This window comes from Aquarana catesbeiana, linkage group LG11 (genome assembly GCF_042186555.1).
Source record: "Aquarana catesbeiana isolate 2022-GZ linkage group LG11, ASM4218655v1, whole genome shotgun sequence".
In the NCBI taxonomy this organism is placed as follows: Eukaryota; Metazoa; Chordata; class Amphibia; order Anura; family Ranidae; genus Aquarana; species Aquarana catesbeiana.
In genome coordinates, this window is record NC_133334.1 from 170,772,600 (window position 1) to 170,798,815 (window position 26,216).

General features: G+C 42.5%; 1 protein-coding gene across 4 annotated transcripts in view; it reads left to right on the plus strand.

Moving 5' to 3' along the window:
• Window positions 1–26,216, plus strand: part of PLA2G15 (phospholipase A2 group XV) — a 451,295-nt gene that overhangs the window by 112,083 nt on the left and 312,996 nt on the right. For all 4 annotated transcript variants that reach the window (XM_073605038.1, XM_073605040.1, XM_073605037.1 and 1 more), the window contains one exon: window positions 16,952–17,070. In XM_073605038.1, the coding sequence (XP_073461139.1) occupies window positions 16,952–17,070 (119 nt within the window). The remainder of the gene's footprint in view (window positions 1–16,951; window positions 17,071–26,216) is intronic.

Consider the following 26,216-nt stretch of genomic DNA (forward strand, 5'->3'; position numbering starts at 1 on the left):
ATGTGCCAGTGGCGTTGAATTATTTTAGATACTTCTTTGTACTGTACATTATAATCCTAAATTAGGCTCGGTGTTTCTTGTTGGACTATTTTTTTGGGTTTACTTTCCAACATTTTTGTTCTATCCATTTTATTGACATATTAAATTTGTTCTTCTATCCATGAATCCTCATACCCTTTTCTCTTAAATCTTGTTCCAATAAGTTTAGCTTGTTCTTTATAATCTTCTTCTCTTGTGCAATTCCTTTTGATCCTGATAAATTGTCCCTTTGAGATATTATAAAGCCATGGTTTATGATGACAGCTGTCTACAGAGAGATAGCTGTTAGTAGCCACATTTTTAAAGAACGTTTTGGTGACCAATTTGTCTCCTTCTAAGCAGATCTTTAGATCTAGAAATTCAACTGATTTTTCGTCTATGTTCCACGACAAATGTATGTTCTTCTCATTCGTGTTCAATTTATTTAGGAACTGTTCGAGTCCTTCTTTCTTGCCATTCCACACTATGATTACATCATCGATGTGTCTTTTATACAAAGTGAGTTCCGCAGGTGTATCTTCGTAGACAGCTTGATCTTCCCACTGTGCCAAAAAGGCATTGGCCACGCTTGGTGCTTCGCTCCCATCGCAATGCCGATGGCTTGTTTGTAATATGTCTGATCATGCCAGAAATAATTACACTTCAAACAGACATCTAGACATTTGATGAGGTATTTTCTCTGCTTGCACATCAGGTTGCTATGTTTTCTAAGGAGCCACTTTGTTGCTGAACATGCATCGTGATGTTGAACGATGGTGTATAACGAGTTTACATCAGCCGTGGCTAACAGTGTTCTTCCTTCTAAAACTGGTAGTGTATCCAAAAGTTGTAGCACGTGTTTCGTATCTTTCAGATAAGCCGGTGTATGTTGTACTGCTGGTTGTATAAATTGGTCCAAATATTGTCCCACCCTAGATGTAAGGGAATCAATCCCATTAACGATTGGTCTACCTGGTGGGTTGTCTAATGACTTGTGAATTTTTGGAACCGTGTAGATAACTGGTATTCTGCACGCTTCTGGCATGAGGTACTTTGATTCTTTTTTGTTCAGTATGTCCTTTTTCGTTCCTAAATGTATTAGTTGTTCTAGCTCTTTCTTATATTTGTTGGTTGGGTTGCCCAATAATTTAATGTACATACTTTCATCTTGTAGTTGTCTCCTTAATTCATTTTGGTATTGTTCCTTTGATTGTATTACAGTAGCTCCTCCCTTGTCCGCTGGACGTACTATTATATCTTTTCTTCCTTTCAAAGGTTTGATGCCTTTCTTAATGTGTACGGGATCTGACACTTTTTTTATTTCTAGAGATTACAGATCTTTTAGTACTAGTCTCTTAAACACTTCGATGTGTTGATTGTCGGAGACTTGTGGGTTGAACACAGAGTTGTTCCGTAATGTGCTGTGTGTTAATGTTAAACAAGTATTAATAGTGATGTTAGTAGTTTTGTGGGGGTTAGATAGATAATACTTTTTAACATTGACTTTTCTAATGTATTTAAGTATCCCTATATAGGTATTGAATTTGTTCAAGTTGTTCACTTGTGCGTATTTTAATCCTTTGAGTACCGCTGAGATAGGACGGCCACTGAGGTTCACTACATTTTCTCCTACTACTCTTTTTTTCGTTTGGATTCTCTTTCTCGCTCTGTGTCCTCTCTTCGTTCTGGACTGTTTCTTGTTCTGTCTTCTTGTGGTCGTCTCCTGGGGGAGGGGTAAGGATCCTGTGGTTGTCTTCGTGGAGAGTAGTCTCTTCTCTCCCTCTCTAAAAAATGACGTTGTGGATTGTACTCATATTCATTCTGATAATATCGTGAATCATTATGGTACTGATCCTGATAATTTCTGATTGGGTCAAATCGATTGTAGGTAGATATCGGCGTTCTCTCTGGTCCTCTATATAAATTCAATATGTCAATAAAATGGATAGAACAAAAATGTTGGAAAGTAAACCCAAAAAAATAGTCCAACAAGAAACACCGAGCCTAATTTTGGATTATAATGTACAGTACAAAGAAGTATCTAAAATAATTCAACGCCACTGGCACATTCTCAAAGATGATAGAGATTTAAAGAACATATTGCCGGACCTACCAAACATCACATACAAGAGAGCACCCACCATTAGAGATATGGTGGTAAAATCAGTGGTAGAACCTCCCTGCAAAGCAACATATTCCTTCTTTACTGGAAAAGGTTTTTTTCCCTGTAGGAACTGCTATGCATGTAGACATGCCCAGAAATTCCAGGGCAGAAGAACAGCCATCACCACAAGAGAGACATTCAAGATCAATGACTTCATAGGATGCCACACCGAGGGAGTAGTATATGTGCTACAATGCAGCTGTAAACTCCAATATGTAGGACGTACCAAGAGAGCCCCCAAAGTTAGAATAAAAGAACATATCCAAAACATCAAAAAGGGAAACCCCAAACACAATGTATCCAAACATTTTGCAGCAGTACACAATCAGGATCCTACACACCTACAATTTTGGGGTATAAAAAAATACAAAGGGTCATGGAGAGGTAGCCATAAAATAAGGACCATAAGTCAAAGAGAGTCCTATTGGATACACACCATGCGTAGAGGTATGAACGTGGAGTTCGACCTTAACTGTTTCCTCAGTAATTTTTAATTTTTAATCCCTAATAATTAGTTTTAATTAACATTCATTGTTTTTAACATTCGTTGTTTTTACCTACCAGCTATATATATATATATATATATATACGTATCACCTATATTATATATGCTTTTTATTGATATTGTCATTATACATTGTAAGTTTTACATTTATGATGTGAACATATTTATTTACATTATACATTATTTACATTATTATTTACTTTATTTATTCTTCCATGTATTTTTATTATGCATAGACAAATTACATGTATTGGGGCATCTCCTTATGTACCGAGGTATACGACTGACGTGCTTATCTAGTTACACAAGATCATTATTATTTTTATTCCTTCTCTCGATTATCCCAATTGATACATTTTATAGAATGTCCATCTATACACCATGAATGTCAATATTTATTGTATATCACTACCACTTAGCAGCATTCATAACAATTGCTGTCTCATCCACAAAAAAATGTCCACCATCTATATTTACCACCATTAGCATGGCCGCGCTGTTACACATAGGCGGTCTACAAAGAAAATGGCCACCGTCGACATTTGTTTACCACCATTAAGATGGCTGCGCTGGTACACATAGACGGTCCATAAGAAAATGGCCGCTACAACACTTCCGGTTCAACCATATAAAAAACATTCCTCTCTGACCAATCCGGTTCCCCAGATGAAGTCACGAGCGGTGACGTAACACGTAGGGCATGGCAGAGAGCAGACACAAACCGGAAGTCACGTAAAGAGGCGCTCCAAACGCCGTTCCGCCTGTATATGCTAGTTTTTAATGTAAGAGACCACCTTGAAGCCCTATAATAAAGTTGTATTTTGTTCACCCTTAATACTACACCATTGGAGGCTTTCTTTTCTCCCTTTCTCTCCCACCGGGCCGTTTGTGCCTTGGTGGTACGCATGTTTACAGGCAAATGCATAGCATGAAGAGTTGAGAGGAAAGGAACGAATAGATGAGGACGTTTGGGCATAACTGTGATGAAATATACAAGAGATATCTATTGATGCCTGTTTAAATTTTTGCTAAGGTGAGAGTTCTGAGAGCCTTATGTTATCTGGATATTTTCCAAAAGGACCTGCATGAACTTTGGCCAATTTTCATTTATTCCACACATAGTCACTTTATGAAGGTGCACGGCCAGGATAGAGCCACCCACTTGTCCACTTTATGAACTTTATCTTCACATACAGACTTTAAGCACTTTATACCTTGTTCCATTTACACTGTCATTGTGATATATATTTTTATTTCACTCGCATGATTATCACGATATAAGTGCACCCCTGTCTCGTCCCCCTCATCAGTCGAAACTTATTAGAATGCTCATTATTCACCTTTACTTTCGCTTCGGGTGATTTATAGAGCATCTTTACACATTTAATAAAAATCGGTCCGAATTGAAATTCTTTTAGGACTCTCCAGAGATATTTCCACTCTAAACTATCAAAAGCCTTGGCGGCATCCAAAGAAAGAATGGCCCTTCTTCCTTCCTCGTCCGTTGGAACCTGAAGGTTCAGGTATACCCGTCTTATGTTTGTGCTAGTGGACCTGCCGGGTATAAATCCTGATTGATCAGGATGGACGAGTTTCTGTATAACTTTATTTAATCTAGCCGCCAAGACCTTTGCGAGAATCTTTGTGTCTGAGTTTAGCAAGAAAATAGGTTTGTATGAAGCAGGGTTAAGTGGATCTTTTCCTTCCTTGGGTATCACTATTATTGTGGATTCCTTCATAGATGAGGGGAGATCTCCTCTTATCGCTGACCAATTTAGCACTCTCAACAACTCAGGAAGCAACACCCCTCCAAAGTGCCGGTAAGTCTTGACCAGCAAACCATCTGGACCTGGGGACTTCTGCATTTCCTGCACGATCCGCTGCATTTCCTCCAGCGTTATAGGCTTATCAAGTGCAGTCCTATCTTCCTCGGAAAGGCAGGGAATCGTCAAGTTTCTAAAAAAATTTTCCATTTCTTCCCCCATTTCCCCCTGCGTGGAACTATATAGGTTCCCATAATAATCTCTAAACCTGTCCACTATCTCTGGGGTGTGTGAGGAAGTCCTGCCCTCACTAGTGGTAATCATTGGCACCACTGATGAGGGTGAGTTTGTTCTAACCAAATGGGCCAACATCCATCCCACGCTTTCCCCCTCACCAAAAGCTATTTGCTTTTGCAAGATCTGTTTGTTCTCTGCATACCCTAGCATTATCAAGCGATAGTTCTGTTGTCTCTATCCATGCCCTGAGCTTCTCGGGTGTCGGGTCATTAATGTATTGTTCTTCTGTTGGTGTCATTCTTTCTCCTGCCAGTTTTTCCCCTTCCTTAGATTGTTTTTTGATTTTTGACACATGTATCATTTGGCCTAGGAGGAAAGACTTCAGTGTATCCCAAACTACCCCCTCCGAGGCAGTGCCTATATTCAGCGCAAAACATTCCCTTAGGGCCGTCAATACCTCCTGTGGTTCTCCCATAAGTTCCATCCAAGAGGGGCTTATTCTCCACTCCCGCAAATGATTCCCCTCCCCTATTTCCAATGAAGCTGTCATCGGGGAGTGATCTAAAAGACCTCGTGACATATAGTTTACATTTTTTACTATAGGGATCGCCTCCTCATTCCCCAGAATTAAATCAATCCTCGATAGTGTAGAGTGTGTCCTGGAGAAGCATGAGTATCGTCGGGACTTTGGGTTCCGTATTTTCCAAATGTCTTTCAGACCCGTCTCTACCAAAAATTGAGACAGTCGGTCATCCGTTGTACCTCCCTTTTGTGGGCACAGCCATGTATGCAGGAGAGCCATGTACACAGTAGGGCATAGCCATGTATGCAGGCCGATACCTACACAGGGGGGGGCACAGCCAGGTACAGAGGAGAGCCATGTACAGAGAAGGGCACAGCCATGTACAGAGGAGAGCCATGTACAGAGCAGGGCACAGCCATGTACAGAGGAGGGCACAGCCATGTACAGAGGAGAGCCATGTACAGAGGAAGGCACTGTGTACATGGCTGTGCCCTCTTGTGTGTGTATATAGGCAGGTATAGGCCTCTGTACATGGCTGTGCCCTCCTCTGTACATGGCTGTGCCCTCCTCTGTACCTGGCTCTCCTCTGTACATGGCTGTGCCCTCCTCTGTACCTGGCTCTACTCTGTACCTGGCTCTACTCTGTACCTGGCTCTACTCTGTACCTGGCTCGTCTCTGTACATGGCTGTGACCTCCTTTACCTGGCTCTCCTCTGTACTTGGCTGTGCCCTCCTCTGTACCTGGCTCTCCTCTGTACTTGGCTGTGCCCTCCTCTGTACCTGGCTCTCCTCTGTACTTGGCTCTCCTCTGTACATGGCTGTGCCCCCCGTATAGGTAGGTATCGGTCTGTGCACATGGCTGTGCTCGCCTGTGTTGGTAGGCCAGAAAGCAAACCCCTCTAAGTGGGACTTTTAAGGGCAACCACAACTTGAAAAGTAATTATATAAAAATATAAAGTTTTATAATAAAGCTTTATATTTTTATATAATTACTTTTCAAGTTGTGGTTGCCCTTAAAAGTCCCACTTAGAGGGGTTTGCATTCTGGGTTACTTGATTGGGGATTTGGGCCACTCACTTCTTCCCCTAGCAAGGATTTTTTCCTAATCCTGTGTAGGTAGGTATCGGCCTGCGTACATGGCTGTGTCCCCCCACGTGTCGGTAGGTATCAGCCTGCATACATGGCTGTGCCCCCCTGTGTAGATAGGTATTGGTCTGCGTACATGGCTTTGCCCTCCTGTGTACATGGCTCTCCTCTGTACATGGCTCTCCTGTGTAGGTAGGTATTGGCCTGCATACATGGCTGTGCCCACCTGTGTAGGTAGATAGGTATTGGCCTCCATACATGGCTGTGCCCTACTGTGTAGGTAGGTATCAACCTGCATACATGGCTGTGCCCTCCTGTGTAGGTAGGTATCGGCCTGTGTACATGTCTGTGTGCCCTCCTGTGTACATGGCTCTCCTTTGTACATGGCTGTGCCCTCCTGTGTACATGGCTCTCCTCTGTACATGGCTATGCCCCCCTGTGTAGGTAGGTATCGGCCTGCGGACATGGCTGTGCTCTCCTATGTACATGGCTCTCCTGTGTAGGTAGGTATAGGCCTGCGTACATGGCTGTGCCCACCTGTGTAGGTAGGTAGGTATTGACCTGCATACATGGCTGTGCCCTCCTGTGTAGGTAGGTATCGGCCTGTGTACATGGCTGTGCCCCCCTGTGTAGGTAGGTATCCGCCTGTGTACATGGGTGTACCCTCCTGTGTACATGGCTCTCCTTTGTACATGGCTATGCCCCCCTGTGTAGGTAGGTATCAGCCTTTGTACATGGCTATGCCCTCCTGTGTACATGGCTTTCCTCTGAATGGACACGCTGGGAGTTGCAGTCCCTCTGGGGGGCAGTGACATGACATGTTTGGAGTTGTAGTCCCTCTAGGGGGCAGTGACAGGAATGCTGGGAGTTGTAGTCCCTCTAGGGGGCAATTAATGGACATGCTTGGAGTTGTAGTCCATCTAGGGGCAGTTGCTGAGCATGCTGGTTGCTGTAAGACCTTCTAGAACCTTCCCTCTAATCGCTTATCTTTAGATATGGATCTTATAAGGACCACCCAGACTCTCCTCCCTCCACCTATGACAGAGCGCAGAGCCCCTTGTTTTATCGAATAATGCCTCCCGCGCTGTACAATGCCTCCCATCGGATAGTGACACTGACGATCTGCGTATGCAACGTCATGCCAGCTGATCGAGAAATCAGCTGGAGTGATCTTCCGTACTGCGCATGAGCAGCCCGAAGCTGGCATTTTTTGACAGAGGGCACTTCTACAGAACATTGGCTCAGGCTAAAACACTGCTGAGCATTACAATTGTAATATCAAAGGGAGAGCTGCCTGGGGAGAAAGTCTGAACCAATGCTGGCAGGAGGAGAGGTGGGCGTGAACCAGCCACACTGCTCTCCCTGTATGCAGCCGCTGGCCGGCTTTTTTGTGTTGGAGATGCGTCTCCCATGGCTACTCTCGCATGTCATCCAAAATGCCTCTGCGTGCCAGGGGTCGCCGACCACTGATCTAGACAGTAGTTTGTAAAATAATTCTTAGGTTAACTGAAACTTTTTTTCTTGGGGTTTCCTGAAACTTTGTTGCCATGCAAAAGTCTTTTCTTAATCCTTTCACTGCCAGAGCCATTTAGCACACGTTAAAAAAAAAAATATTTTAGGCCTGAAGATTGAATAAACCCCAAAACATTATTTGTAGTCAGAGTCTTCACTTGGAAATGCGATAATCCTAACTACCAAGACCTGAGGTGTGCCTTAGCCTAGCTGGTCAGTATGCCTAAAAGAGGGCATACCCTGAATGAATATGTATGAAATGTAAATTAAATGATGAAAGTATGGGGGAACGGGTGGGTGGGAACCCGGAAATGAGCCGACGAAGGATCTGATGGAGGAAGAGGAGGAATATATAGCCCTCAGACTCCTCCTACAAATGCAGGCTAGCCTGCGGCCAGCCTTCCAACTTGTAGTCAGAGTCTTCACTTGGAAATGCGATAATTCTAACTACCAAGACCTGAGGTGTGCCTTGGCCTAGCTGGTCAGTATGCCTAAAAGAGGGCAAAAAGAGACACGAAGTAGGTGTGATGTGAAATCTTCAAAGAAGGGCCAGCAACAACCATCAGTCCAGAAAATAGCGAATGCCCGGATGACTACAGAAAAGGGGTTTACGTATGTAGCTGCTACAACGGAGGATCTCCAGCGCCGCATGTACCTGATGATAAAGGGACCTACGAAAGTTGCCTCCGATCCAGACAAATATCCAGAAAAGGGGTTTAAGATTCAAGCCTAGTTTGTCAAGTAACCTGGACATGAGAACGAACTGTTTGTGGGGAGAGGGAGAAAGAGCAGACCCGAGGAATATTGCAGACAAGGACAAATACTTTAATCCGACACCATTACTGTTGGACAGTAATATAACCACGAACCCCTGGCTTCTCCATCTTTTCTAATGATGGGGAAGTTGTAAGCGTAGTAAAAGAGAATTGCCTAGAGCACAAACTGGGAACTGCACCAAGGGTAGGAGACAGGAATTCTGAAACACTACGAAAACCTGGCCGGTAACTGGTAGCCGTGCCAAAGAGAACATCCCTGATTTCCCTAAATACCCTTATGACGGCTTATAGAGGGTGAGCTGCAAAAAAAAAAAAAAAATGGACAGACTGACAGGAGTTTGTAGGGGCCTGAAATGCTGGTCACCTGATCGATACTTGATAGTGTTGGCAGATGAGGCCAAATTGCCGAAGCAATATGCAGCGAAAGCCGGAGACATGAACCTATGAAACCTTCTCACCCTTGGTAGAAGCCCTCAGAATACTCTGGATAAAGAACCATTGGCCAGATCGATCACCTGTGACCAAGCTTGCCCCCAGTTCTACATGCCACTGTAAAGAAATTCCAACATCACCTGCAGGCACACTGAGAAGAGCACGAGCCGAGGTCGCAGCTGACACCTCCGCTTAACCTGAGCGGGCTATGATCCCCTCCATCCTATCTAACAATTGTAGCATGGACATAAGAGCGCATTAAGTACCGCATGAATCTGGGTTGAAGAATCATGCATAGAAACATGTTCTGCGCTGGTGGATGGAAGAGGTTGGGACGGAGTTGGGAATAACAACCTAAAAAGTACTGCCCCCCCCCCCCCCCCCCCCAGCTGAGGCTGGGAAAGGGGTACAGCTATGAGTTTGATATGGTCCCACCCCTAATGATGGGGTGCTACCATGCACTGAACCCCCATGCGGCGATGGAGAGATGAATGTGAATTGACCGCTTCCGAAACGCGCGACATGCCCTGCTCTAAGGAAACACAAACTAGAGAAATGAGAACAGACAACCAACCCATGAAACGACAACACCCCTACGTACCTGACAAGTATGAGGATGTAGGTGCAGAAATGACAAGACAACAGCGCATGAATGTGAACCTAATGATGACACAACCCTAGTGTATGCAGTGAGCGAGCCCGAGCAACCTGCAGCGCCAAGACAGGTAATTAAAAACCAACACTCAGGGCTGAGGTACCCACAGACCATGGTCGGTAGTAGTAATGGTGAACGTGCATATATGACATATGGTATACGGGCGAGAAGATTGTGGGACGACAATCAATTAAAAACCAAACCTCAGCCCGTATGGATCCGTAGACATGACAGACCCTGGATGTGAGCACTAGCTGACAGAAATGCTACGAACGAAATGCTACGAACAAAATGCTACAACAGAAAAACCAGAGACAGGTAGCAAAACTGAAACCCTCAGGGCTAGTGTACCCACAGACCTTGGTGGGTAGTCGTACAAGTGTAAGAAATGAGTGTGCATCGTATGATGTATGTTATATGGGCGAGAAGATTGTGGTCAACAATAATTTAAAAAAGGAAACCTCAGCCCATATGGATCTTTAGACGTGACAGATCCTGAGATGTGAGCACTGCTAACTAAACCCAGGTGTACGAAGAACACAGAACGAAAAGGTATGATGGCATGGAAACAAACGGGGATGAAACGGCTATTAGTGTATGCTGTGGCTGTATGGCACCGATAAGCCACGACAGAACATGCTGGACATAACCTCTATGACAGAAACGCTATGACAGAACATGCTGGATATGACCGCTATGACAGAAACGCTATGACAAACTCACTGTGACAGAACCGCTATGACAGGACCACAGACCACGCTGACTAGAACTGCTGTGACCGATCTGCTATGACCGAACCACTGTCTGACCCGCTGCGTCTGGAACCCGCTCACGACAGCACCGATTATGACTGAAACATGTCGTGACAGGAACACTATGACTGAATGCCTAATGACAGCACCTGCAGAAAGCACCTGGACGACAGTACACGCTGTGACTGTGACAGGCGATGACTGGCCCCCTCAGACAGAACCTGCTGAACAGGAACGCTATGAACACGTTATGACCAAGACGCTGAGGCTGGACATGCTGACTGACCACGCTAAGACTCACCCGCTATGACTAAACCCGCTAGACTGACTGAATATTTTGTGACAGCACCCGCTATGACAGTGACACACTATGACAGCTCTGCTATGACAGAACACGCTATGACAGGAAGCTGTGACTAAAAATGTTGTAACTAAAACGCCCTATGACCGAACTGCTATGACTGAAAATCTGACAGAAACCGCTAAGACTGAAATGCTAAAAAAAAACACTGACTGAAAACGCTGTGACTGACACGCAGGATAGAACCGCTATGACTGAAACACTGCAACTAAAAATGCTATGACTGAAAAATGACACGCTAAGACAGGAACATGCTAAAACAGGAACACGGGCAAGGAATCCTATGAACACTCTAAGATAGAAACACGAACAGTGAAATATCAGCAATTCCATAATGACTAGGTGTGTCCATGATAATAATTTCCCACTGTTGCCAAATGACAAGAATGGCACCATCTGATAGCAATTACTGCATTAGGTGTTGGCCACTATCCATATAAATATCATCAAATCCATCCCCCTTATTCCTGAAGCTGCAGATGTGTTGGGTCATCCTCCCAGGCGGTACCAGACATCCTTGTTTAGTGGGACAGTGCTCAATGAGACAAACAGCTCCCCCAGCGAAGCCCCTTTACTCTTCACCTGGAACTTTATCACATGCAGGCATGTACTGGCCATCGGGACTACCGGGAGTTTCCCGGTGGGCTGATGGCTCAGTGGGCCGGTTTCAGTGACAGCAGACCGCCGCACCCTCCGCTCCACTGTCCCCCCTGCAGCGCTCACCTCCTCTCCATGGCTAGTTATGCAGTGTGACTGAATAATAACACGATCCTCAGGAGTCGGCACTGAGAAGCTCATCATACAATCTGGAAGGAGGGCAGCCACAGCTATAACATAGGCTTCCTCAGCACTCGTTCTCCTGCTCTCACCTTCCCCTGCTCTCCATCTAGATTTTCCGTGACAGCAGACAGGATGGAGTGAAGGGGAAGTAAAGAGCAGGAGAACGTGTGCCGATGAAGCCTATGTTACAGCTGTGTGTGGCTGCCCTCCTCCTGGATCGTATGATGAGCTTCTCAGTGCCGACTCCTGAGGATCATGTCATTATTCAGTCGCACTGCATAACCAGCCAGGGAGAGGAGGTGAGCGCTGCAGGGGGAGACAAAGGAGCATGGGGGGGAAAAAAGGAGCACAGGGGACTAGAGGAGCACGCGGGGGACTAGAGGAGTACGCATGGGACCAGAGAAGCATGGGGGGACCAGAGGAGCACGTGGGGGACCAGAGGAGCAGTGGGATACCAGAGGAGCACGGGGGGACCAGAGAAGCACAAGGGTACAGAGGAGCATGGGGGGACCAGATGAGTATGGGGGGAACAGAGAAGAGGAACGCATAAGCATGTGGGGGTACAGAGAAGCATGGGGGGACCAGAGAAGCACAAGGGTACAGAGGAGCATGGGGGGACCAGATGAGTATGGGGGAACAGAGAAGAGGAACGCATAAGCATGTGGGGGAACAGAGAAGCATGGGGGGACCAGAGAAGCAGGGGGAGGACCAGAGGAGCAGGGGGACAGAGGAGCAGAGGGGGAACAGAGGAGCATGGGGGGGGCGCAGAAGGAGCATGGGGGAGGGGACAGACAGCTGACTTAACAGCTATGGCCTGGGAGTTTCTCACTTGACTGCCTAATCTTGTCCCATTACGGGGGGAGGGGGCACTAAACTGATTCTTTGCCCCGGGTGAAATAATGTCTTGCTTCCCCACTGGTACTGCCTATAAGAGAAATAAAGTAGAACAGCTAATGGCTAGTGAAGGGGGGGCTTGGGTGGCCATCAGGGTTGTCAGGCCGGCATGGGAGAGACCTGTCACCTGTCAAAGTGGGCCGGTCTGGATGAAGTCCAGGGCCAAATTTTTGTCCCAGTCCAGGCCTGATCACATGACCATCCAAAATGCCCCACTGAGAACTGCACCAGCTTGTTGAAGGTTGGAGCTGGAGAACCGGCTGAGGATTTGACTATCTCCAAGTTCTGATAAAAGAGGGAGATGGTGACGCTGGCAGTGGGGGAGGATCCATCTGATAAATACTGGAAAAACAGAGAAAGAGGTGGGACTCATAGAATTATCATCACAAAAATTCCAGGAATGGCCAAATCATCCCATCAGATAAAACAGTATTCCTACCAATCATGAAAACTATTTGTAGCCGGCCATGGCAGTGGAGCTAACCCACCAACCAGCCCCCGTCTTGGAACTGCCCTCAGTGACTCTCCCCCCCTCTGCAGCTTGAAGGGGTGGGGCGCACACGGGGGGGGGGGGCAGAAGTGCAACTGGATTTCTGAGGGAGAGCAGGAGGAGCTGCAGTGTAGTTGGCTGGAGGGGCAGAGCTTCAACCCCCCCCCCGTGAAACCGAGCCGGGCAAACCCTGGGAGAAGTGGATGAGCGGACCCCCCCTGACGCTGGTGTGACTAGGGAGAAGTGGGTGGACGGACCACTGCTGCCGCCGAACACCACACTGTGAGGAACTGGAAGTGATGTGCATCGGCCGTAACCCGGAAATGAGCCGATGAAGGATCTGATTGTAGGGCACACAAAGCAACAAATTTCCCACATTTTCTTGTAAAATATAATAGATTAGGTTGTACCGAGTAAATGGGATACCCAACGTTTCAAACCTTAAATGTGTGTGCTCCCGTGAAACTTCATTACCCTATATTTTTCATAGATAATGCTTTAAAGTGGTTGTACACCCTGTACAACCACTTTTACCTACAGGTAAGCCTATATTAAGGCTTACCTGTAGGTGCTGGAAATATCTCCTAAACCCCCACGGTTTAGGAGATATTTACAATAAAGCCGTGTGCCGATGTCTATGCCGCATGCACACTTTAGAAAGTGCAGATCGTGCCTTTTCTAAAGGGCGTCATGCCGTGACTGACTGCTCCCGCGACTCTGTCCAGTCACAGAGCCGGAGTTCGCAGCCCCGGAAGAGGGGTGAAGATGGACGCTCGCTGCTCGTGGGGACAGTGATGACATTGCAGGCTTCGGTTTCAGGTAAGTGACACATAATGTACTAATATGCGATGCATATTAGCCCATTATGCTTTACCTTTGCAGGGAAATAAAGAGGACGTAAAACCCATCAGTCTTTACTTCCTCTTTAACCACTTCAGCCCCTGACCATTTGGCTGGCCAAAGACCAGAGTATTTTTTGCGATTCGGCACTGCATCACACCCATGCATGCATTAGATTGATGTCACCCCTCCCCCCGGCAAATTAAGTCAGCTGAACACTGGCACCCAGAAAGAAGTCGGAGAAGAAATCATTAAAGAAGAGATTAGTATTGCTGTCTTTAATTCTGCCTTAATGCAAAACTAAACCCCTCAATTTACCAGTTTCCAAATACAGTTACATTCAAGGCACGCCATGAATGATAACAGTCACATTTGTTGAACTGTCAAGCTATCAAATGGCTGCTGTCAAAACTGAGCATATGTGCAGCACCATGGCAACTGTAGATCAAACAGAGGCTAAGATGGCAGCTTCATTGGCTGTAAAGGATTGGAGGGTTTAGTTCCACTTTAACCACTTCAGCCCCGAAAGATTTGGCTGCTGAATGATGGCCATTTTTTGCGAATCGGTACTGTGTCGCTTTAACTGAATATTGCGCGGTCGTGCGACATGGCTCCCAAACAAAATCAACGTCCTTATTTCCCCACAAGTAGAGCTTTCTTTTGGTGGTATTTGATCACCTCTGCAGTTTTTATTTTTTGGCGACAATTTTGAAAAAAAACGCATAATTTTTTACTTTTTGCTATAATAAATATCCCCCAAAAATATATAAAAAAACATTTTTTTTCCTCAGTTTAGGTCGATAAGTATTCTTTTACATATTTTTGGTAAAAAAAACGCAATAAGCCTATATTGATTGGTTTGCGCAAAAGTTATAGCGTCTACAAAATAGGGGATAGTTTTATGACATTTTTATTAATAATTTTTTTTTTTTTTTAATTAGTAATGACAGCGATCAGCGATTTTTATCGTGACTGTGACATTATGGCAGACACGTCGGACAATTTTGACACATTTTTGGGACCATTGGCATTAATACAGCGATCGGTGCGATTAAAAATGCATTGATTACTGTAAAAATGTCACTGGCAGTGAAGGGGTTAACACTAGAGCGGAGTGAAGGGGTTTATGCGTGTCCTAGGAAGTGTTCTAACTGAAGGGGGATGTGGACAGTGCAGGGAAACTAACAGATCCTCTGTTCATACTCTGTATGAACAGAGGATCTGTCAGTTCTCCCCTCAGAGAACCGGAAACTGTGTGTTTACATGTGAAAAATGTAGGTGATGTGGTATAACAAAGGGGCACAACCAAGATGCTAAAACATCCTTATATCAAGACCGGTAGTCAAAGCAGCAAGGTACATGGAAAATTACATCAAATGTACACAGATATATCAAAATAGAAAAATTATTATTATTAGTACAAAGAGGTTGCTTAAAATGGGAAATAACATCTATAGGGCATCAAGAAGCCCACATATGTAAAATCAAATGTAAGAGGAGCAGTCAGATGTAGCGTAGAGCTTTCCTACATGTTTTGTGATTATAGACCGCTTCTTCAGGGCTTCCATATCTGACTGGACTTACAGCTGCTGTCAATCACATCCAGGGACACGGGGGCGGGGCCGAATCCTGCTGTCTGTGTCAATGGACGCAGCAGCGGGACTCGGGAGTGCGCCCGCATGGGTGACCCTATGGAAATCGGCTCTCTGTGGGGGCACTCGCCGAAGAGGAGGAGCCAGGAGCGCTGCCGGGGGACCTCAGAAAAGGAGGATCAGGGCCCCTCTGAGCAAACCCCTTGCACAGAGCAGGTAAGTATGACAGTTTTGTTATTTAAAAAATAAAAACAAAAAAAAAACGAACCTTTACAATCTAAGACCCCTTTCACACTGGGGCGGTTTGCAGGTGGTATTGCGCTAAAAATACCGCCTGCAAACCGCCCCTAAACAGCCTCCGCTGTTTGTTCAGTGTGAAAGCCCGAGGGCTTTCACACTGAAGCGGTGCGCAGGCAGGGCGGTGAAAAAAGGCCTGCAAACCGCTTTTTTGGAGCTGTGAAGGAGCGGTGTATTCACCGCTCCTTCACCGCTCCTGCCCATTGAAATCAATGGGACAGCGCGGCTATACCGCGGCAATACCGCGGCTATAGCCGCGCTGTACGAGGGATTTTAACCCTTTTTCGGCCGCCAGCGGGGGTTAAAACTGCACCGCTAGCGGCCGAATACCGCTGCAAGAACGACGGTACAGCAGCGCTAAAAATAGCGCTGTTGTACCGCTGACGCCCCCACCGCCCCAGTGTGAAAGGGGCCTTAGAACCTCCAAACATTATATATAATTTTTTAGCAGAGACCCTAGTGAATAAATTGGCGGCCGTTTCAATATTTTATGTCACCCTGTATTTGCGCAGCGGTCTTTCAAAAGCAGTTCTTGGGGAAAAAAATACACTTCAATGAATTTAAAAAAAAACTAAACAGTAAATTTAGCCCAATTTAGCCCAATGTGAAAGATGATGTTACACAGAGAATCGTGATTTTTATTCTAAGCAAAAAAATTGTGCTTCTCATTTTATCCAGAATCGCACAGCTCTAGCATAGACACATAAAAAACAATTGTCCTGCTCACATCACAATGCTGCTTTGACCTGCGTTGCGTTAAAACGCATACATGTTGCATTTTAACGCAAAGCAGGTCAATGCAGTGTTGGCTGTGACAGGTCCTCTTTTTGGAGAGATTTGGCAGTTTTCCACTGACGGGAAGACTCATTGAACTACCGCAGCGCTGTCACAGGGAGAGAGGTCAGCGGGAGAGGTTGCAGCAGTGGGAGCATGTTACATGTTCCACCCTACAAACGGGTGAAACATGTAACATGTTCCCAAAGGTGAATTTCCTTTAAATATTGATGTTTGGTGATTAGCTACTACTTAAAGCTTTATGTGGCTTGTTGCTATTATCCTCATTGGTAACTTTTTCAGAGACATGGTGACATTCATAGATTGCATTTATAACATTTCTTACAGTGCATTAAGCATCTTTCTATTTTCCCTGTGTTTTATCTAAAAGTTTTTTTTTTCTGTGGTCCATAACTGGTATGCTGCTGACCTATGACCCAAGGATATTTTGCTGCTTCATTTTAAGAGATTGTGTACTATATATCTTACATTCTTTTCAGGTTGGTCTATAACACCACAACCAAAACTTCAGCTTCACCAGAGGGAGTTGATATAAGGGTCCCAGGATTTGGACAGACATATCCATTGGAATTTCTTGATCCTAGCAAAAGGAGTGTAGGTAAATAAAAGAAAAATACTCTTGCCATAAACCTATGCATGATAAACTTATAAACTGTTTAGAGTCATAAGAATAAAGTTGGTCTTTCTGCAGCTCTAGCGAGCAGGGCCCTCTGATTCCTCTTGTACCAAATTGTAATGTAACTGTAAGGTCTGCCTTCATTTTGTTAAGCTCTGAGCAAACTGTTGGCGCTATATAAATCCTGTATAATAATAATAATAATAATAATGTCTTTCAAAATCTCAGCTTTTACATTTTTGCTCATATACATCATGTTTAGGTGTGTTTCTTTTTTTTTAGGGCTGTTTGATATGCTCAGATGGCGAGAGAGAACATTTCCTTGCTAGCTAGTACTCCCATGCTGTATATTTGGGTTACAGTCAAAATCTTACCAAAAAAACTATAATATACAGTAAATGCCACAATATTATGTGTTTTTGACACACTTTATTTTACCGTTCCAAAACACATCACTCTTTTCCTTGTCAAAAGAAGTTTATTGAGTATACAATGTTATAAAGATACATAAAGTAAGTTTACAAGGATCTATAAAGTAAGCTCATTGTTTTACAGTAGGGTTTATATAGGTAAATATCATGAAATTTCAAATATTAAACATTGTGTTCACGTAAACCTAAATTAAAGATATATATCATTTCCTTAGTTACTTTTGTAGGTATTTAAATGATTTATACCTACTATACATATTGTTTACAAGTAGAGTGTATATAGGTCAAATAAATTCTGATAATGAGCTTTAATCGTAAGGTGGAGAAAAGGAAAGAGAAAGAAGAAAAAGGGTTGAAAGGTAGAGGTATGGTCCACAAGGTTGTCCCGCTCGTCAGTTTATTATTCTTCTTAGTTCTCTTTGAAGCCTTAGAATGGGTGTCTCTGTAAGTCAATTAATCTGTTACCATGGCAACAGGACAGAGTCATTGAAGTTTGACAGGAACTGTTGTTTTATCCAAGGATGCCAAAGTTTTTCAAATTTTGGAATTTGATTTTGATCGATGGCTACCATCTTAGCATGGGACATTGTATTATTCATTCTGTGAATTGTTTCTGCTAGTACCAATGTAGGAGATTTCCATGCCTTGGCCACTGTTTGTTTTGCAGCCGTTATTAGTTGGATCATAAGTTTGAATTGAGAGAGTGTTAACCATTCCGGTTTTAGATTAAGTAAAGTTAAATATGGATCTGGTTGTATTATTTTTTTAAATATTTTAGATGCAATCACGAAGACTTCCTTCCAGAAGGTTTGGATTACTGGGCACGTCCACCATATGTGTAAATATGTGCCTATTTCTGGGCATCCTCGAAAACCAAGAGCTGAGGTATTGGGTGAATATTTTGCCACTCTAGCGGGTACAAGGTACCAGCGAGTTAGGACTTTATAATTTGTCTCCAGTGCTAAGATGTTGGGTGAAGATGACTTAGATGTGAGCCATATGTTAGACCAGTCCGTGTCTTCTAAAGTTCGTCCCAGGTCCTCCTCCCACCTCTGAACGTAAGAGGGTCTATTAAGATTTGGTACTCCATATAATTGATTATAAAGTGATGAAATTGTACCTTTAGCAAATGGATCTTTTGTACAGATTGATTCAAAAATGGATAATTGGGATAATGGTGTATCCCCCTTTAGGAATGGTGTATAGAAATTTTTGATTTGGAGATATCTAAATATCTCAGAGTTTGGTAGATCATATTTTTCTCTAAGCGATGGGAATGAAAGGAATGATTTAGATGCTATGAAGTCATTTAGTGTCTGAATGCCTGATGTTGTCCAAGCTTTAAAAGAATTTGGGTAGATCCATGCCGGATAAAAGGCCGGATTTCTGATAAAAGAAAGGAGAGGATTGTGTGGAGATTGTAACTGATATTTGGTTTTTAGTTTATCCCAGAGAGATAAGAAGTGTTTAGTTATGGGATTATGAATTTTAAAGCGGTCTTTAGGATCAAGCCATAATAAATTTGATATTAATAGAGGGTCATTTTCTGAAGCCTCTATAAATACCCATAATGGGATTTCCTGTTTTACATGGTATTTGGACAGACTGGCCAAATGTGCCGCTCTGTAGTAGTTAGTAAAATTAGGGTATCCCAGGCCTCCTTTATTTTTGGGAAGATGTAGTGTGTGTATAGGTATACGTGGTTTAGAAGAGCCCCATATAAACGAAGTTGCTCTTTTTTGTACTATTCTCAAAAAATAGGAAGGAATTGGAATAGGGAGGACTCTGAATAGATAAAACAATTTGGGTAGAATAGTCATTTTGATTGCATTAATCTTCCCCATCCAGGATAAAGGAAGTTGCGACCATTGTTTTATTAGATTTGTGATCTGTCTTAATACAGGAGGATAATTGGTTGAGAATAAGTCAGAATGAGAGGCTGTTAAATGAATTCCAAGATATGGGATTGATTTTTCTGCCCATGTGAATGGGAGTGCAGCCCTAGCCGGGATCAATTCCATGTTTGTGAGTGAAATATTAAGCACTAGGCATTTCTTAGGATTAATCATAAGGCCGGATAGGGCTGCAAATCCATCAATAGCTGGTATTAAGTTAGGACCAGAGACCTGTGGTGATGATAGAAAAAGTAATATATCGTCTGCAAATATACATAATTTGTGTGTAATACCTCCTACTTCAATGCCAGTTATAGTTTGGTTTGTTCTGATATATTGGGCCATGGGTTCGAGTATAAGGGCAAATAATAAGGGAGATAATGGGCAACCCTGTCGGGTACCTCTTTCGATATTAAAGGCTTCAGATTTGTATCCAGCATATTTTATATAGGCTTTGGGTTTATTATATAATGCTTTGATCCATGTTAAAAAGTGGGGTCCAAAACCCCATTTTTGTAATGAATATTGCATATATTGCCAGGATACTCTGTCAAATGCCCTCTTAATATCGAGAGATAGAAAACATAAAGGGATTTTCCGTTTTTTAGCAATATGTGCCAATAACACTGTCCTGCGTATATTATCGCCTGCCTGTCTATTTGGCATGAAGCCTACTTGATCTCTATGTATTAATTTTCCTATAATGCTATTGAGGCGTTTTGCTATTATTTTTGCTAATAATTTAATATCGAGGTTTAACAGAGAGGCCGAAAATTCACACAGGAAGTATCATCAGTAAGGGGTTTTGGGATCATACAAACAATTGCCATTAGTGTTTCTTGCCGAAAAGAATGTCCATCTAGAAGTTTGTTAAAAGTTTCAGTGAGAATGGGAGAGAGTATTTCTGAGAATGTTTTATAGTATAAAGCCGAGTAGCCGTCTGGGCCTGGTCTTTTGTTAAGTTTTAGGTCTTTTATGGCGTTAGCAACTTCATCTATAGTTATAGGCTCATCCAAACTGCTTTTTTGATTCTGAGATAACTCAGGTAAGGTTATTTTTGAGAAGAAGGATTCAGCCTCTGTAGGATTAAATTCATTGTTTGTCTTGTATAAAGTTGCGAGATGTGAGTGAAATTTATGGACTATTTTAACTGGATTACAAGTGTAAACATTTTTTGATAATTTCAAACGTATTGGTTTGAAAGATTTGTTAGTTGAAATTAATGCCCGAGCCAAATATGTACCTGGTTTGTTTGTATTCATGTAGAAATTGTGTTTGGAGCGTTTGAGGGATTTATCAACTGACTCAGTGAGAAATAGATCGTATTCCAATCTAGATTTTTCCAGATGAGATTTTGTACTTTGAGATGGATTATCTTGAAATGATATGTAGGCTGCATTAAAATTGAGTTCTAGTTTTTTTGCTAGATTTTTGCGTTCCCGTTTAAATAGTGCCATTTGTCTTTGTATTGTACCACGCAAGACAGGCTTATGAGCTTCCCACAGTGTTATTGGGGAGATGTCTGTTGTATTATTAATTGATATGTATTCCTTTAAAGCTTGTTCAATGGCCATCTGATGTAGTGGGTGTTTGAGCATTATGTCCGGTAAGTACCACGTTGGGTCATGCGCTTTTGGTATGGCTGAGGCTATAGTAGTGTATACTGCATTATGGTCAGACCACGGAATCGGAATTATATCTGATGCAATAATTTCTGGTATCATTCCTATTGTTAGAAAAATATGATCTATTCTGGTGAAGGTTTGATGAGGGTGCGAGAAATAAGTGAATTTCTTTTTCATTGGGTTACTTTCTCTCCATGAATCTACCAGATTGTATTTGGAAAGAAGTTGAGAAAACGGTAATCTAGAGGTTATTTTGGATGGTGTAAAAGGTGATTTATCTAGAAATGGGAGGAGGACCTGGTTCGAATCCCCACACATTATCACTGTTCCTATTTTGTGTGTATTAATCACTTGTAATATATGTGAGAGGAATGGTGTAGGTTGTTTGTTAGGAGCGTAGTAGGAAATCACCGTGATTGCTGTATCCATTATATAACCCATGAGTATCAGGTATCTACCTTCTGGGTCTTTAATTTCTGATGATAAGGTGAATGGTGTGGATCGGTGAAATGCAATTAGAGTTCCCCTTTGCTTGGTACAGGCAGAAGCCGTGTAAATTTGTTGATAAAAAGGAGAAATATATTTTGGAGTAGAATCTTTGGTGAAGTGTGTTTCTTGGAGGCATACTATGTGAGCCTTCTTGTTATGGAAAGTACGGAAGGCTTTGGTCCTTTTTTGAGGGACATTTATTCCCTGAACATTCAGGGAAAGTATATTCAGTGGTGCCATGGCAATAGATCAAATAGTTTTGACTTACTTTTTGTTATGCAGAGCTGACTGCGCAGATCAACCTGTGTGGACTGAAGAGATGAATAGATAGAAAAGAAACCAGTGAATTCTGGAGTAAAGAGTAAACAAAAAACATATGAGATTAGATAATACATTGTATAAATTATTTTTTGCAAGTAATCACAATTTACCCGTGAAAGAGAATAAATATCTCTCTCAGGGGAATAAGTGCCTTCGTCACACTCCCACATAATATGGTTGGGAGAATGAGGAGGGCTAATGGGGGTACTCGGATCTTCCGCTTACAGGAGAGAAGTGCTATGTCAAAAGACATCAAAATGATGTTTCATTAGTTGGAGTGCAGAATATAGTTTTTGTTGAAATTATTTATTCCAGGGTGGTTGTATATGGTTAGTCTTGCCCTAGGCTAAATAATTCAGTTAGAAAGGTACTGTTAATAACTTTGGTATTGATGAAGATAGTTTGAATTATTTTGTGATTTTAACCCTTTTAGAGTAAACAATTACATATTTTATTCATATGTAACTGTTTAGATATGTTAACTCATAAAATTGAGGTTGTATTGCTTCAGATTAGAATAAACAAAAACATAATTCTAGGAACTAGTTAGGTAATAATATATTTGTTTTAAGAAAAGAAAGGAAAAAAAAAAAAAAAAAAGCTTCCATTACTTCTGGATTATTGAACATATTTGTCCTAAAAAGTAATAAATCTATTGTTATTACCTGATAATATATAACTGAACAAGAATTTCCTTATTTCACTTATATATTCTAAGGCTATATGAATCAGAAGTAATAAGAAATATAACTGGAATGTAACATGATCCCACACAGTGTGTGACTATCAGAATGCAGTTACATTCAGTTATAAATACAGGTTTTTTATAGAGAACCATCTCTTAGTATAATAAATGAAGAGATATCAGGAATTAGGATGTCAGTCCATTGAATCTTCTTGGTCCATGGATGATGTGGCATAACGGCCTCTTTTGTGAGAATGATGATTCCCATTTTGTTCTGGAATTTTCTGGGTGCTGCCTGAAGGTGAAGATGATGCCATTCTTCTGCGTGTGGGAGTGTTGCTGCTTGTGGGTTCTGTCAGATTTAATTTTAAAAGGGTTTGTTGTAGTTCATCTGCTGATCTGCTTCTGTAAATTGTACCTTGGTAGTTAAATCTGACTGAAAAGGGGAAGCCCCATTGATACATAATGTTGTGGCGTTGCAGTTCCATTAGTTGGGGTTTCATGGATCGTCTTTTAGTAATAGTAAGTTGGGATAGGTCAGCAAAAATTTGATAATTGTGTTCTTGAAAATTAAGTTCCTTTTTTTTCTCTTGCAGCAATTAGTATTTGTTCTTTCGTTCTGTAATAATGAAATTTTGTGATTATATCACGTGGGGGTCCATCTTTCTTTTTGGCTGTGAGGGCTCTGTGTACTCTGTCCAGTTCTAAACGTTCAATAGGGATATCTGGCTTTAGTTCTTGTAATAGAGCAGTAATAGTAGATTGCAGGTCTGTCACAGTTTCAGGTATTCCCCTTATGTGCAAGTTTGAACGTCTGGCTCTATTTTCGTAATCTTCGAGCTTAGTTTGAAGTATTAAATTCTCTTTTTTTAATTGTTCCAATTCTGTTATATTTTCTTGGGTTGTAATTTCAATTTCATCCATTTTTATTTCTAAGGCTGCGGTGCGGTTTCCCAGCTCTCTTATTTCTTTGGTTAGGCTGTTTGTTATTTGGTCTGAGGTTTGTTTTAAAGCCTTATGAAGCATCTTTTCAAATTGTAATAATATTACTGGGGATACTGAGGAGGCTTGTGGAGAAGTTTGTGAGAGGATTTGTTCTGTATCTGACTCAAATGGAGAGTCTTGCTGTGACATTTTCTGTCTGTGAGAGCGCCCTGATGCTGTATCTTGAGAGGTGACTGGAGCTGCTTCAGCTGCAGTGAGTGCCTGTGAGCTCTTTGTGAGGTGATTTTTATTTCTGCCACGGTTTCCTCCCAGTACCATATTTCCTGCCCAAACTTTCACAGTTTGTTCCCTGGGGCAAAAAGGTTCAAATGGATACCTTTTGAGCCTGCAGGCTCCGTTTGTCCTTCTCTGCTCTCCTCAGCGGTGTGGAGCTCTAACAATGCATGTCTGCTCCGCTAGGCTCCGCCTCCTGCCCCCCCACATCACTCTTTTCTATATCATACATTTAGGCAAATTCTTAGACATTTTGATTATATTGCTGCCTTTAGGAGGTTAAAACACTGTCCAAAGTTTAGTAACATTTCTTTTTAAATCAGAATAATATTCAGTAAGAAGTGTTACTTGTGCTGGTAGCTGCTGTTATAGTTGAAGTCTTCTGCTTTCTGCCCCCTCCTACAATACAGCTGACGGACCTGTCATAGGCATTTGTCAAGAGGGCTGACCATATCATCCCTTTCTGCCCCTCCTCCATTCTTAAAAGCTGTTCTATAGCTTCCCTTAGTAAATAAGGTTGGCGGACCTTTCATTCATCCACCCGTCCTCCATTCATGATGCGCTTTTCATTGCTGGAAGATATATTACAACTTCTATAAATGGAGGAGGGGGGCTTTCTTGATGAGTCAAGCATTAAAAACCATTAAGCACTTTGACAGCCCTATCCCACTGTGATTATGCTCAGCGGGAGCCGATTAGCGGGTACCGCAGGCGCGTTTTAAACAAGGCAGATTGCCATTCTGTCAGTAGGGAAGGCATGGATCATGTGTTCCTGCAAAGCAGGGACATAAATCCATGCCATTCCCTGGTAAAAACACCTCCCACACAGTGAGTAAGCACAGGCTAGGCATACTGTTAACCCTTTGATCGCTGCAAATGTTAACCCCTTCCCAGCCAGTGTCATTAGTACAGTGGCTGGGAAGGGCACTGATCATTGTCTCGTTGGTTCCCAAAAAAGTGTCAGTGTCCGATTTGTTTGCTGCAATATGGCAGTCCTGCTATAAGTCGCTGATCGCCACCATTACTAGTAAAAAAAATAAATAATTAAAAATTCTATAACTATATCCCATAGTTTGTAGACATTATAACCTTTGCGCAAACCAATCAATATTCAAATATTGGGATTTTTTTAACCAAAAATATGTAGCAGAATTTGACTAATTGATGAAGCAATTACATTTTTTTTACATTTTTCTATTGGATATGTTAAATAGCAGAAAGTAAAAACTATTGTTTTTCTTTTTCAAAATTGTCAGTCTTTTTTGTTTATAGCGCAAAAAATAAAAACCGCAGAGGTGATCAAATACCACCAAATGAAAGTTCTATTTGTGGGGAAAAAGGACATAGATTATATTCGGGTACAGTGTCGCATGACCGCGCAATTGTCAGTTAAAGTATTGCAGTGTTCTGCTGAGTGGTAGGACTCCCCTGCTGGCAGAACACAGCAGCATTGCAGGAGGCATTCCCCCATCAACACTGACTGTGTTGGTGGGGAAATCGAGCGATTGGGTTGCAAAAAAAGAAAATCAAATTCTCTATGCTTGTCTTACTCTTATGCCTGGTACATACAGTAAGTTTTGTTCATTCAACCCAGCGGGCTGAATGAAAAAAAAAAAAATGGAGGAGCTCGCTGTATTAACTATGCGCCAAAAAACATCGGTCTGCGCTCGCAGCCATTGGCTGAAAGCGCTGATCGGATGCTGGTTGGCTACTATTTTTTCAGCATGCTTGTTCAACAGAAGCCGGTCATGAGATCGGCTTCTGTCGGACAAGGACCTATACACACGGGTTAAATGTCAACCGGTTTCTACTGTACTGGCTGATTTCAGACGGAATTCGGCCCATGTGTATAGGGCTTTGCCCCCCTTCCCATTCCATAGCCCACTTCTTTCCTATCATAGTGAAAACACATGAATGTGAATGATATGTATTGCTGCCACCCCGAATGGGTCACAATATGGGAAAGTCTCCCCCAGTGGGGTTTTTCCGCAGTAGAGATCAAATCATTAGGTTTATTTAAAAGGATTTTATTAGAAATTGTAACAACAAGTTTTAAGTACACATAAATACTTAAAATATGAGCTCCGGTCAGAGATATGCGTAAATGTTCGATTTTACAGTATTACAATCATGCAACAATATTTATCAATATTTAAAATGCAAATTTCCAACGCGTTTCAACATGCGTGGTCAAAGTCTTCCTCAGGGGTTTAATTTGCTGTCAAAAAATATGTACACTCATTATTTATATATCAACAGTGTAAATTTTAATCATGTAAAATCCCTCATATATACAAGGGGCAAATTACAAAAACAACATATTTACCAATGAAGGATACACACAAAAAGTCTCCTGGCCGGTGTTCCCTTAAAAGTCAATCGGCAATTCAGTGCCCTCATGCGGTACACGCTCCAAGAGGGGAGATCCACTCACATGTGGCTAACAAGAAACCACATTAAAGGC